The 15,813-nt window shown below is 40.1% G+C and overlaps 1 protein-coding gene across 1 annotated transcript in view; it reads left to right on the top strand.

Annotated features, from left to right (window-relative positions):
- The window catches only part of LOC126263064 (pleckstrin homology domain-containing family D member 1-like), a 213,765-nt gene that overhangs the window by 104,245 nt on the left and 93,707 nt on the right, over window positions 1-15,813 (top strand). The window contains exon 7 of the mRNA XM_049960047.1: window positions 7,031-7,203. Within this exon, the coding sequence (XP_049816004.1) occupies window positions 7,031-7,203 (173 nt within the window). The remainder of the gene's footprint in view (window positions 1-7,030; window positions 7,204-15,813) is intronic.

The raw sequence follows: 15,813 nt of genomic DNA, 5'->3' as shown, positions 1-15,813 counted from the left end.
CCAGGCATTTGCCATACCCACACCCTGCCATCAGATCGCCACATTGTGTAGCTTAATTCGTCACTCCCCACATTTTTCCACTGTTCAATCATCCAATGTTTACGCTTCTTACACCAAGTGAGGCATCATTTGGCATTTACCGGCGTGATGTGTGGCTTATGAGCAGCCGCTCGACCATGAAATCCAAGTTTTCTTACCTCCCACATTATTGTCATAGTACTAGCAGTGGAAACTGATGCAGTTTGGAATTCCTGTGTGTTGGTCTGGACAGATGTCTGTCTGTTACACATTACGACCCTTTTCAACTGTAGGCGGCTCTGTCAGTCAACAGATGAGGTTGGCCTGTACATTTTTGTGCTATACGTGTCCTTTCACATTTCCACTTTTCTATCACATTGGAAACAGTAGAACCAGGGATGTTTAGGAGTGTGGAAATCTTGCACACAGACATATGACACAAGTGACACCCAATCACCTGACCAGATTCGAAGTCTGTGAGTTCCTTGGAGTGCCCCATTCTGCTCCCTCACAATGTCTAATGACTACTGATGTCACTGATATAGAGCACCTGGTGATAGGTGGCAGCACAATGCACCTAATATGAAAAGTGTCTGTTTTGGGAGGTGTCTGGATACTTTTGATCTCATAGAGTAGGTATTGCCTCCATAACTGTACAGGGAGCAAGATTAACCATTATTACTTTAAAAAGCAAAAATTCAGTTGGTGATGACAACATCTCCAGCAAACTACTAGAAGCCTGCTGCAATCAGTTAAGTGAAGTCCTAGATCATATATTCAAATGCCTCTCTGAAACGAGGTATCTTCCCTGACAGGATGAAGTAGGCTATTGTAAAGCCCCTCTACAAAAAAGGTGATGCCTCAGATGTTCATCCTAACTCTCGTTTGACTACATTTTCTAAAAGTCCTCAAAAAATTAATACATGGTAGGATAGTCATTCACCTAGAAAACTATGGAATAATTGTTAACAGCCAGTCTGGATTCACGGAAGGCATCTCCACAACTGAAGCTATATTTTCATTTACCAATAACATTTTGGAATGTCTTGACAAGAAGACATTGCCTGTGGGCATATTTTGCGATCAGTCATAGAATACATATAGAGAAAGCATGCTACTTTGGGCTCCAAGGACAAATGGGCAACTGGGTCAAATCCTATCTACAGGGCAGACAACAGAAAATAGTGTTAGATGATAACACTGCGCAGGTAGGAGGGGTAGATTCTGACTGGGGAACTATAAATTATGGAGTTCCCCAAGATTCTGTCTTTGGTCTCCTGTTATTTCTCATTTATATCAATGACCGGTCTTTGTCCTCAAACAAAGCAAGCAACTTTACAATGTTTGCAGATGACACAAATATTGTGGTAGACAATGACATCCCCTGACCTAGAATTAAGTGCCAACCAATGACTTGAGGACATTCTAAATTGGTTCACAGTAAATTTTCTATCAATAAATCTCAGCAGAATCAGTTACACTCATTTCAATTCTACACACAAAAGCCCACAGGAGATAAATGTTGCAAATGAGAACCAGCAGATACAGAGGGTAGGTTGTTTGAAATTTGTGGGCATAAATATAGATAACAAGCATAAATGGGGAACATAAAATCCACCAAACCCTGAAAAGGGTTAGTTCAGCAACATTTGCCATCTGGATAATCACCATAACTGGAGACATCAATGGACTCAGGGTGTTTGTCGATCCTCCTAACCAACACGTTTGAGGTGCTGTCCTTCACTGCAACTTAAACTGAGCCAGTAGGTGTCACTTCACCTGTTCTGGGGAAATCTGTTTTGTCCAGTGTCAAGAGAAGGCAGATGCAAAAGACTAAGTGTTTGTTTATTGTTGGCAGTTCAAATGTACGGTGAACAATGGTATTCCTTAGGGAAATGGCATGAAGGGACATGAAAGGACACCAGGTGCACTCAGTGTGTGTGTGCCAGGGGGCCTCATTCAACATGTTGAAGAGGCCGTTCCAGCAGCCATTGAGGAACAGACTGCAGCCAACTGCAGATTATGGCGCATTTTGGAACAAATGGTGCCTTTATGCTAGGCTCCAAGGTCATCCTTAGGTCATTCCACCGAATGGCAGAGAAGAATGAGAAGACAAGCCTTGTGCATGGAGTTTCAACAGATCTCACAATTTTCAGCATTTTCCCCAGAACTGATTGTGGCCCTCTGGATCTGAGTCAAGTGGAAGAACTGAACCAGAGACTTCAACAGTTCTGTGACAAGCCAGGCTGTGACTTTCTGGACTTGGCCCATGGGTTTGAGAACAGGCTCCTCCTAAATGCATCAGGTGTGCACTACACATCAGAAGCCGCTACTCCAGTAGCTGACTCTGTGTAGGGTGTACACAATGGTTATTTAGATTAGGCAGCTCCCCATACAATCCAGATAACGATAGCTGCAGGAAACCCATAAGTATCAATGTAAGATTGAAAGAAATGCCTCCCACAAGTGAGAGGATTAAAATTCTAATGGTTAAATACTGAAGCATTTGCAGCAAAGTGTCAGAGTTTGAAGCGCTCCTGAAAAGCAGTGAAGCTTACATAATACAACATACAGAAAGCTGGTTGAAACCTGCAATTGATAGCACTGAGATGACTGGGGAAAATTTATGTGTTTATTGAAATGATAGGGAAATGGAGGCCATGTATTTGTCACCGTGGGCAAGAAACTCAAACCCACCTAGATAGAAATTGAGGCTGCACGTGAGATTGTTCGGACAAGACTCAGCATCAGCGATGAGCATAAAATGACAATTGGATCCTTCTGTCACCCACCAGACTCGTCTCCCACTGTAACCAAAAACTTTAGAGACTACCTCAGTTTGCTTGTACGTAAGTTCCCCAATCATACTGTAATCATCATTGGAGACTTTAATCATCCCACAATTAATTTGAAAAATTACAGTTTTGTTTATGGTGAGCATGATAAGCCATCCTGTGAAACATTACTAAATGCCTTTTCTGAAAACTACCCAGAGCAGATAGTTAGGAACCCCACCCATTATGGAAATATATGGGATCTAATAGCAACAAATAGACCTAACCTCTTTGAGGATGTTTGCATTGAAATTGGTATTAGTGACCGTGACACAGTTGTCAACAATAAGGAGAACTAAAACAAGCATAAAGATATTTATGTTCAGTAAACTAGATAAAAAATCAGTAGTTTCATATTTCAATGAGAAACTTGAAACTTTCAGTAAAGGGCAGGAGCATGTAGAGGAACTACAGCTCAAATTTAAAAGAACAGTTGACCATGCAATGGATAGATATGTACCCAGTATAATAGTTCATAATGGGAGAGAACCTTCATGATATACAGTCACCGTAAAGGAATTTCTAAAGAAACTGAGATTACTGCATAATAGGTGTAAAGCAAAGCATAGGGCTATAGAGAGAGATGGAAATTGTTTGTCTGTCAAAAGAGTAATGCATGATGCCTTCAATGCCTACCCTAGTAGAATGTTGTCAAATGATATTTCACAAAGCCCAAAGAAATTCTGGTTGTGTGTGAAGGCTGTTAGTGGATCCAAAGTTAGTGACCAGTCCATTGAATGATGCAGTAACTGAAATTTTTATTAGAAATGAAAAGCTAAAATCCTTTGTTTACAAAGGAAATGTTCCTTTACAAAAGAAAGCCCAGGAGTACTGCCCCAATTTAATACCCGCACCACTGAAAAGATGAATGAAGTAAGTGTTAGCATTAGTGGTGTTGAGAAACATCTGAAGTCATTAAAATTGAACAAATATCCTGGGTGTGATGGAATCCCTATCACATTCTATAATAAATTTGCAGCTGAGTTAGCCCCTCTTCTAACTATAACCTGTTGTAGATGCCTCAAACAAAAAATTGTGCCCAGTTCTTGGGAAAAAGTGCAGGTCACACCCCTCTACAAAAGGATTGTAGAACTGATCCACAAAACTACTGTTCAGTAGCCTGACATCAATTTGTTGTAGAATCTTAAAACATATTCTGAGTTCAAACATAATGAGGTACCTTGAACAGAATGACCTTCTCAATGCCAAGTAGAATGGAGTCCGAAAACATCGGTCATGTGAAACCCAACTTGCATTTTTCTCACATAGTATATTGGAAGCTTTGGATCAAGGCAATCAGGTAGATGCTGTATTTACTGATTTCTGAAGATCATTTGACTTAATGCCACACCTATGCTCATTGTCAGAAGTATGATTATATGGGGGTATCAATTGAAATTTGTGACTGGATTGAGGACTTTGTGTCCTCTCTACCAAAGCCTGTTATCATGGATGGAGAGTCATTGTAAGATGTAGAAATAACTTTGGGTGTGCCCCAGGGAAGTGTGTTGGGACCCTTGCTGTTCATTTTATATATATTAATGACCTTGCAGAAACCCCAGACTTTTTGGAATTGATGCAGTTATCTATAATGAACTACTGTCTGAAAGAAACTACATAAATTTTAGTCAGATTTTGATAAGCAGTGCAAATATTGGCAACTTGCTTTAAATGTTCAGAAATGTTAAACTGTGCACTTCACAAAGTGAAAAAATGTTGTATTCCGTGACCTTAATATCTATGAGTCACTGTTGGAATCGGCCAACTCATCCAAATACTTGAGTGTAACATTTTGTAGGGATATGAAATGAAATGATCACATAGGCTCAGTCCTGAGTAAGCATGTGGTAGACTTCGTGTTATTAGAAGAATGCTAGGGAAGTGCAATCAGTCAATAAAGGAGGTTGCTTACAAATCACTCGTGCGACTGGTTGTAGAATATTGCTCGAGTGCATGGGATCCATAGTGCATAGGACTAACAGGCAACATTGAACATAACACAGAGAAGGGCAGCACAAATGGTCACGGGTTTGTTTGTTCTGTAGGAGAGCATTACAGAGATTCTGAAGAATCTGAACTGAAAGACTCTTTAAGATGGGTGTAAGCTATACCGAGTAAATCTATTAGCAATGTTTCAAGAACCAACTTCAAATGATTACTGTAGGAATATACTACAACCCCCTACGTATCTCTCACATAGGGATCGTGAGGATAAGATTAGAATATTTACTGCACGCACAGAGGCATTCAGACAATCATTCTTCCTGCATTACGTAGGTGAATGGAATGGGAAGAAATCCTAATAACAGGTACAGTGGGATGTACCTTCTGCCATGCATTTCACTGTTGTCTGCAGATGTAGGTGGGCTTGTAAATATGCTAGTTGACAAAAAAGTCAACCACCTGGAAGGGGTGGAGGAAACGAAATGAAACTTCGCAATTTTTGAGAGAACTTGTGTTGGTGTTTCAACGGCTACAAATCAAGTCAAACTTACAAAGAACATGGCATGTAAGCTGACTTATCAGTGTGACATTGCACCTCTTCTGGCCTGGTTACATGCACTGTAGCTAACCCATAACTGTTGTAACTGGTCTTGATATCCTGGATACTAGCAATAGGGCGGAGCTGATTTCTGAGTTGGTCCCACAAGTTCTATAGGGGCCACATCTGGGAATCTTACTGGCCATGTGAGTACCTCAACATCACACAGTTCATAGAGACATGTGCCATGTCAGATGAGCATTGTCTTGTTGAAGAATGAAATCATGGTACTGTTGCTTTTAGAGGTAATACATGAGGATGCAGGATACATGTGACGCACCATTGTACCCTCAGAGTTCCTTGAATCACTGCCAGCCATAGCCTGAAGTCATACCCAATGTCTCCCCACACCACAGTGCCAGGAGTAGCAACACTGTGCTTCTGCAAGACATTGGAAGACAGAACTTTCGCCCAGGTTGCTGCCATACTCGCTGACAACGGTCATCAGGGGAAATACAGAACCGCAATTCATTGCTGAACACGATGTAGTGCCATTTCTCAGCATTCCGTGTTTCACAGTTGCAGCAGCATTCTAAATGCTGCTTTTTGTGTTACTGTGTTAATGGCAGCATACAGTGGGATGGTAATTTCGTAGTCCAGGTGCTGCTAGTCTCTGACCAGTTGTGCAGGATGACACAGACTGTTACAAGATGTCCATTACTTGTTCTCAGGAGGCAGGCACAGATGTGAAGTGATTATGAGGGCATTATGATGTGCTGGTGCCAAAATACAGTAATCCTCCTTTGTGACGGTCAGATACGGTTGACTAGAACCTTGATGACGAATATGCCTGCCCTCATATTCCTGTGCAGTCCAACATCGGGCCACTCTTACAACTCAATGCTCCACAAATCTGAAAGGTGAACAATTCCTCACCTGGCCAAATGGAGACCAACAGCAAGGCCCATTTCAAACTCTTGTCGGGTGCTGATAACACTATCTCACATGATTATGCAGCATCTCTGTGTTTTTGACTTGATCATTCACATCTGATGCTGTTTGTGTCCCTTATGTATCCTATGAGCCCTGGTAACAACATTGAAAATAGTGCACTTTGATGACCATTCTACTTGTCACGAGAACTGTATCTCATGTATATACATCTGCCTATGGTATGTACATATGTACAAAGTCTTGGTCTTTGAATATGTCTGCTTGTGTCTGTATATGTGTGGATGGATATGTGCGTGTGTCCAAGTGTATACCCGTCCTTTTTTCCCCCTAAGGTAAGTCTTTCCGCTCCCCGGATTGGAATGACTCCTTACCCTCTCCCTTAAAACCCACATCCTTTCGTCTTTCCCTCGCCTTCCTTCTTTTCTGATGAAGCAACCGTTGGTTGCAAAAGCTAGAATTTTGTGTGTATGTTTTTGTTTGTTTGTGTGTCTATCGACCTGCCAGCGCTTTCGTTTGGTAAGTCACATCATCTTTGTTTTTAGATATATTTTTCCCACGTGGAATGTTTCCCTCTATTATGTACAAAGCTACATTGACATCTGACTATGATTTCTGAGTTTTTCACTTCAATTGTCAGGTAGCTTATTTGCTGTTAGTACCACTGTACTGAATGGTCATTATGTAGGTGGTTGACTGTTTCTTTGAAATATTTTTTATGCATATGGTATTTTATGTTTTCCAGAAAAATCTTGCTGATTTAGAAGAAGAAAAACTGAGAATCCATGAGCATCTGAACAGGAAAGAGACAAATTGTCATGGAGAAGAGAAAGCAACAGAAAAGTTACATGAAGATTTACAAGATATTGAGGAAGAGACAAGATGCCTGTTGGAGGAAAAGACTGAAATTGAAATAAGGTGAGTCAATAAGATAACCTGCATGATTATGTGCAAATCTGTTTACATGGTGATGTTTGGAGGTATTCCTGATAGCCAGCCATAAAAGGCAGGTGTTTCGTGTGTGTGTGGGGGGGGGGGGGGGGGGGGGGGGAGGCGTGCACGCGTGCATGTGCACTTGCTTGCTTGCCAGGTGGTTTGTGATACAGACCTAATATGGTTAACATGAAGTGTTCTGAAGTAATTGTGAGCATAATTTGTCTTTATTCATCATTTAATATTTTTTCTGTAACATCCATTATGAAATTTGCTTAATATAATTTTATTTTCGACTTTGTGCAGAATTGTTGGATGATATTTACTCTTGTTATCTACCTTGCTTGTTTTACCAGTATTTAGGAGTGCCCAGTTTTTCATCAGGAATGATGCTCATTTGTACCTTTTCAGAGTGATATTTTGCTTTTTTAAAATTGTTGGCAAATACTAAGTAGGATAACATAATACAGACTTCAAAGAAGTTCAGGTTGTTAATAACAGGGTGTCTACGACCCGGGACAACCGGTAAATCTGGGAATTACCCGAGAATTTTGTCATCCGGGTGAAAACTGGGAATTTTTTAGAATTCCGGGAATTTCTTGTTGATTAAGTTTTCAGTTAATTTTTTGGTAATTTTGACTGGTAAGAACCAATACTCTAACTAAGGGATATTACTGTATCCCACTACTGCAGAATAATACTGCAGCATTAAAACATGAACGAGAGAAAAAACGAAAATAAAACTTAAATTGCAAAGTAAATGCACCATATAAAATAACAAAGTGCTCGTACAAGTGTCTGCCAACAGCAGAATGTGTCAAAGGCTTTGTATTACTATTTCCCACTTCTGGCTACAGAAATGTGGCTGTTAGCTGTAGCAGCAACCAGCCACATGGTACCCGGAAAAATTTTACTGGTGCGCCCAAGCTGCCACTAGATTCACGCGTGTGCAGCAGGCCCAGATCTAGTGGGGGTTGAGGGCAAACTGGGGTATCAGAACCGGCTGGCAATTTTGGTGGTGGTGGTGGTGGGGGGGGGGGGGGGAGAATTTATATTCTTGAGGAAAAAATCCTTGTTTCACAAAGCACCTAGCATCCAGCGCACGTCGGTCTATCGACGCACTCCTGCTGGCTAGAACACATTCTAAGTTGATTTCTGAATGAATTATAAGTTGATTTTTGAATGTGTGCATATTGTATGTGATGCCTCTGCCAGGGGAATCGTCGTCACATCTAGAAACAAACTTTCCTGCAGACAAAACAGGACGAGGCTTTTTGAGTTGAGTGAAATAAAACCAAACTGGAGAATGCCAAGCGCTGCTTGTTTCTGTGGTTGATTCGGTTTGCGAATATTCAGCGTTGTTATAATTACTAGGGAAATCCATAGATTCAGACTACCAGAGTGGAAATAAACGACTAACAGGAATAACAGGTAAGAAAGATTACGTATTATCTTCTCGGTGTATCCAGGAAAGTGAAATTTTGACAGAAAAATTTTTGGCCAGGTCGCTACACCAGTTGCAGTCCCGGGCTAGCAGCCATTGAAGTCCCATTCTGGAAGTAGCGCGGGAAACGCATTGTACGAACTCGTAATAACGACTAACCGGAGAATAATCTCTGGATAACTAAACTGGTGATTGTGGCAGGGGTAGTAAAGTTAACCGGAGAATGAGTTTTGACAGTGGTAGGAATAGTTACAGAATTAGTGATGATAAGACTGTTTGTTAGAACGAGGAAGGAGAAGAAACGGGGACATCACACAAATTATGGAAGAATATGACAATTCCAAATTTATACAAAAATTTCATTCTATTTTTCAATCTCGTGCATGAGAAACTTGAGTGCATGAATGAAATGTGAAACTATTTCCTAACGTAAAGCTTTTTGCTTGTAGTAGGCCAAATAGATATTTCGTATTGGTACTTCATGAATTATTTTGTTGTATTATAAAAATGATCATTATTGTCAAAACAGTGTCGCGTATTTGGTGTGTGTTACAATTGCTGCAATATTAGAAAGGCCTATTTTGTTTTATCCGGCATACATTGACAAAATAGACGTAATCAGATCGAGAAACCACACCAGTCTTGGGTACTATATTAACAGCTTTTTCAGTATTAGACAACAACATTTCCATTTTTCATGTAGCAAAATGTTTGACGAACTTTGATAAGGTAATAGTTCTTTCGCAGAAAGGAAAGAACGCCATGTAAAGCTGTATAAAGCTGTAGCAAGATTATAGAGAAAAATCGCTAGGAGCTAAGGATTGAAGAAATGAGTACTGTCTTGCCTGTCTCCTGTCTTTACTGGTTTTAGGTGTCCTATATTTAAGGGAGAGAAGGAAACGTAGTTGGTGAATATGGATTGGGGGGGAAGAAATGAAAGAGGAAGCCGCCTTGTAGAATTTTGCACAGAGCATAACTTAATCATAGCTAACACTTGGTTCAAGAATCATAAAAGAAGGTTGTATACCTGGAAGAATCCTGGAGACACTAAAAGGTATCAGATAGATTATATAATGGTAAGACAGAGATTTAGGAACCAGGTTTTAAATTGTAAGACATTTCCAGGGGCAGATGTGGATTCTGACCACAATCTATTGGTTATGAACTGCAGATTGAAACTGAAGAAACTGCAAAAAGGTGGGAATTTAAGGAGATGGGACCTGGATAAACTGAAAGAACCAGAGGTTGTACAGAGTTTCAGGGAGAGCATAAGGAAACAATTGACAGGAATGGGGGAAAGAAATACAGTAGAAGAAGAATGGGTAGCTCTGAGGGATGAGGTAGTGAAGGCAGCAGAGGATCAAGTAGGTAAAAAGACGAGGGCTAATAGAAATCATTGGGTAACAGAAGAAATATTGAATTTAATTGATGAAAGGAGAAAATATAAAAATGCAGTAAATGAAGCAGGCAAAAAGAAATACAAACGTCTCAAAAATGAGATCGACAGGAAGTACAAAATGGCTAAGCAGGGATGGCTAGAGGACAAATGTAAGGATGTAGAGGCTTGTCTCACTAGGAGTAAGATAGATACTGCCTACAGGAAAATTAAAGAGACCTTTGGAGAGAAGAGAACCACTTGTATGAATATCAAGAGCTCAGATGGCAACCCAGTTCTAAGCAAAGAAGGGAAGGCAGAAAGGTGGAAGGAGTATATAGAGGGTTTATACAAGGGCCATGTACTTGAGGACAATATTATGGAAATGGAAGAGGATGTAGATGAAGATGAAATGGGAGATAAGATACTGCGTGAAGAGTTTGACAGAGCACTGAAGGACCTGAGTCGAAACAAGGCCCCAGGAGTAGACAACATTCCATTAGAACTACTGATGGCCTTGGGAGAGCCAGTCATGACAAAACTCTACCATCTGGTGAGCAAGATGTATTAGACAGGTGAAATACCCACAGACTTCAAGAAGAATATAATAATTCCAATCCCAAAGAAAGCAGGTGTTGACAGGTGTGAAAATTACCGAACTATCAGTTTAATAAGTCACAGCTGCAAAATACTAACGCGACTTCTTTACAGACGAATGGAAAAACTGGTAGAAGCGGACCTCGGGGAAGATCAGCTTGGATTCCGTAGAAATGTTGGAACATGTGAGGCAATACTAACATTATGACTTATCTTAGAAGAAAGATTAAGAAAAGGCAAACCTACGTTTCTAGCATTTGTAGACTTAGAGAAAGCTTTTGACAACGTTAACTGGAATACTCTCTTTCAAATTCTGAAGGTGGCAGGGGTAAAATACAGGGAGCGAAAGGCTATTTATAATTTGTACAGAAACCAGATGGCAGTTATAAGAGTCGAGGGGCATGAAAGGGAAGCCAGTGGTTGGGAAAGGAGTGAGACAGGGTTGTAGCGTCTCCCCGGTGTTATTCAATCTGTATATTGAGCAGGCAGTAAGGGAAACAAAAGAAAAATTCGGAGTAGGTATTAAAATTCATGGAGAAGAAGTAAAAACTTTGAGGTTCGCCGATGACATTGTAATTCTGTCATAGACAGCAAAGGACTTGGAAGAGCAGTTGAACGGAATGGACAGTGTCTTGAAAGGAGGATATAAGATGAACATCAACAAAAGCAAAACGAGGATAATGGAATGTAGTCAAATTAAACCGGGTGATGCTGAGGGGATTAGATTAGGAAATGAGACACTTAAAGTAGTAAAGGAGTTTTGCTATTTAGGGAGCAAAATAACTGATGATGGTCGAAGTAGAGAGGATATAAAATGTAGTCTGGCAATGGCAAGGAAATCATTTCTGAAGAAGAGAAATTTGTTAACATCGAGTATAGATTTAAGTGTCAGGAAGTCGTTTCTGAAAGTATTTGTATGGAGTGTAGCCATGTATGGAAGTGAAACATGGACGATAACCAGTTTGGACCAGAAGAGAATAGAAGCTTTCGAAGTGTGGTGCTACAGAAGAATGCTGAAGATAAGGTGGGTAGATCACGTAACTAATGAGGAGGTATTGAATAGGATTGGGGAGAAGAGAAGTTTGTGGCACAACTTGACTAGAAGAAGGGATCGGTTGGTAGGACATGTTTTGAGGCATCAAGGGATCACAAATTTAGCATTGGAGGGCAACGTGGAGGGTAAAAATCGTAGAGGGAGACCAAGAGATGAATACACTAAGCAGATTCAGAAGGATGTAGGTTGCAGTAGGTACTGGGAGATGAAGAAGCTTGCGCAGGATAGAGTAGCATGGAGAGCTGCATCAAACCAGTCTCAGGACTGAAGACCACAACAATGACAACAATATTTAATTTTATGTTACGCAGAAGAGCAGTCATTAGTTAGCAGGCAATAAAGAGTCCAGATTTTCTGAAGAGTACTTGTTCTCTCGGTTACAAATAATCCTGTCCAATACTAATTGCGAGGGGTTGGGCAGAATGTCAAACCGGCCGGCTGGGAGCAGGATAGGCACTACAGGACATATTAATTTCCACTGTCCTGAAATAGTTTGCTGGCATCCTTTACAAAATATACACGTTTGAGTTCCACAGGGCGAAATATAGTGACGTGCGCTATAAGAATGTTGTTTGAAAAGGCGTGTCACTGCACTGCACACGTAAGACCAAATAACGTGTCTTACATTTCCTCGAAGATATATGTTTTATGTATCAGACTCTTCAGAAAGATGTGCACTACAAAATGACCTTATTTTTGAAAAGTTTTTTTTGTTTTGACGTTCTGATGTGTAGAGCAGTCTGAGTTATTGTTGGAGGGGAGGGGAGGGGGGAGGATGTAGTCTCCACGTGACCCATGTTTACATTTAGTGATTTTTCTGTTTCCTCTTCGTTTACTGCTCTCATGTCAAATGAAAACAAGACAGATTTCTGTGGCTGGGAGCTATCAAGTGAATTAAAATATATTCACATAATTACGGAAGCCTAAAATATGTTACTAGTTTCAGGTTTTATTTTATTTCCACCTTTCCGACAGTCAAGCATTAATTGCCTTGCAGACCAATAAAGTTATTTTTGTCGATTTGCTAAAGAAATTTGGCTTTTATTAGGGTTTCCTGCTGAGGCAGTGACTTTATTTGAAACGAAGTGTTTAATTCCACACTATTGGCCAGTTTCAACTGTTCGCTGCGTTTCAAGTGCACATTTTCATCTTCTAGCATGTATGGCATTATGCCATAACAAAGAACCAAACATGAGATAATACAGTACTGGTACTCGAAGAAAATTTACGTCCCGAAAACCAAAATGAAAAGTTTCATATCAGGTCGAGGCCTACGTTATTCGGAATCTGGACATACGAATGTGCACTGTAAGGCGAACTGTGCATTTTAGTATGGTTCACAAAATTCAGACGCTCTTGGAGTGTCCTCTGATGTCTTGTTTCTTTTATGACAAGATGTAAGATCTTTTATTGTTTTACACGTACGAGCATACGGGCTTCCTACGTCACTATAGCTGCGCAAGCGCGGTGACGTCTCTTACCAGGCGCTGTCTGGCAACTGCTGAAGTGAATCTATTTCTAACAAGTCACAGGAAAATATTGCGAATTGTTGTTCGAAAAGCGTTATTTTCAAAGTAAATTTCCTTTTGCACAAGATGAACTATGTGCGAGAATGTACGATGAATTTCCTAAATCTCTTTAAAAATCAACTCTTTGTTGACGAGCCATTTAGAAGAATTTCTAGCCCAGAAGATCAGAGTTTTCTGTCTGTATTAAAAATTTTGCTGGCGTATTTGTGTGATGTATCTTAAAGTGTAACATGCGCTAAACAAATCAACATTACATGTGAAAGCTTAGCTTCTCTTGTAGCTTATTACTCTTCAAGACAAATGTTATATGCGAAAGCTTTGCTTTCCTTGTAGCAACGCTATGTATATTAATTTAAACCATTAAATTTTCCTGTTGGTGGAATTCGAATTTATACTTTCGTAATACGAAAATATGCAGCGTACATGTTGCTGCATATCAAAGATCTTTCCAAAACGTGTTTTTACGACCTGAGTTTCGTTTTCTAAAGCGCTGGGAAATTCTACGTTGCTGTATAAGACCATATTCATTCAAAGGATATGTTTTACAGTTCCAAGGGAAAGTATACTGTCATTTAACACAGAAAAAGTGTATTTTCACCCGGGAGAAAATGAAGTTTTGACTGGGAGATCCGGGAAACATCTGGGAATTTCTTTTCCTTGTCCGTGTGTACAGCCTGTAATAGCAAACCATGAAAACATGCAGCATCCATCTCCATTTGTCCTGATAATAGTGGTGACACTTCACAAGATATTGAAATTATTGGGGAGTTATCTGGATCTGTGATTGTTCCTCTCAATTCAAAGAGATTAATTGAAGCTTGGTCAAAAGCTCTCGCATCTTACTTGACGGCAGCCAAGAAATATACAAAGGGTTGAAGTCTGGTGGCAGGGTATGACACCCAAGCACAGTCTTGTTTGAGGAGTGTTCCTCAAACTGCTGTGGCACAAGTTGTTTTATTGAAGATGCAAATTACCTAGTGATGGCCTACTCGAACACAATAAATGGATGCACATGTAGGTCCCTCTGTCTTCTAACAGTGAGATGCAATAGCAAATGTATTACTGACACCTTTTTGTTCTATACAAGCATTACCAGCAAGAGAGAACCTCCACCATCTGCCTGAATGTTGTTATGCTGGCAATCATGTCTCATCACCTTGTGTGCCTTTTGATGTATTTGTATTGTCATTGATGTTTACTAATGTGAACCTTGACTCATCAGTCCAAGTGACCTACACCCAGGCTGCTGAAACTGTGTACTTGACAGATGCATTTTAAGTTGACAGCCTAGCAGTTTAACAAGTGAAGAACGAGAAACACGAGGCACTGGTAGTGAGGAGCAAACCAGTAATCACTGCTGGTCATGATACTGATGTTCCCATGTTGCCAGCTTTGTTTTGTGTGAGCATAAACTTTTGCTGTGTGTGGTTTTTACTGTGTGCTTGCATTGTAGTTTGCTTTTTTGTGCTGTGGTTTAGAAAACTCTGATAAATAAAAATGATGCTGAAAAGACTGTTCTCCTAAATGACAATCCTTTGTGTCGACTTGTGCAACTAAATAGCCAGGCACTGGAGTAACTGTGGAGAACTCATGAGTTTTACAAGCAGAAGAAAGAATCTGTAAGTACTCGTGGACATCCATCAATTCCTGATGATAACATTGTAGAACAAACATTAAAAACTCTTGGAATTAGTGCAAGAACAGTAGTAAGTAAGGTAGGGTTGTTGCAAAAGTTGGAAGATGTAGACATGCAGTGTAACGATTCTGACCCATCTGGACCAGATAATTTAATTTAGTGACAGAAAGTGAAAAGAAGAAAAAGCAGCCTCAGCCTTCACCGATTTAGATTCTTTCCAGACTTATGCAATTCACAAGCATTTTTATGCTTACTACAGCAGGAAGCAGTCTCCTACCATAGCAGAGTTACTAGCATTGTTAAAAGAAGTGAACTTTTCAGGGGTGGGAAAAGTTATTAATATTGTTACAGCTTGCAGCATTTTCTTGCACAAAATTGTGGGCAGAGCCATTCATTCAATAGTACAGCTGGACAAAACATGAGTCACTACTTGGGAAGCTGTCAGTAAACTCTGAATGGATAACACTCCAAGCAGTAGCAGTCATCAGCCATGGGGAAGAGGAGCTAAATTAGTTTTGGTCCATTCAGGATATTTGAGTGGTTTTGTTCATGATGCAATTTTAGTTTTTATGCTTCAAAAAGATTGGTGATTGGCATGAGAGTATGGATCATACATGATTTGTTGTGCATTTTAGGGCCATTTTAAAAGTGTTTCCTGTCCCTATAACAGCTGTAATGAACAATGCTCCACATCATTCAATGACACTGAACAAAGCCACAGCTACAAACAATCTCAAAGAAGCTATGGTACATTGTTTACTGGTGCAAAATATTACTACAGATATGAGTATGATGAAGCTCCTGTTATATTCACTTATTAAAGAAAATAAGCCTATGCTTCCTACATATGTATTAGACAAAATTGCCATGGAGCAGCAACATACTGTAATAAGGCTGTCACCTTATCACTGCCATTTCAAACCCATTGAGCTAGTGTGGTGTGATGTGAAGATGTACATA

Source organism: Schistocerca nitens, chromosome 1 (assembly GCF_023898315.1).
Source record: "Schistocerca nitens isolate TAMUIC-IGC-003100 chromosome 1, iqSchNite1.1, whole genome shotgun sequence".
In the NCBI taxonomy this organism is placed as follows: Eukaryota; Metazoa; Arthropoda; class Insecta; order Orthoptera; family Acrididae; genus Schistocerca; species Schistocerca nitens.
Note: the sequence above shows the minus strand (reverse complement) of the source record. Positions and strands in the feature narration are given on the sequence as shown.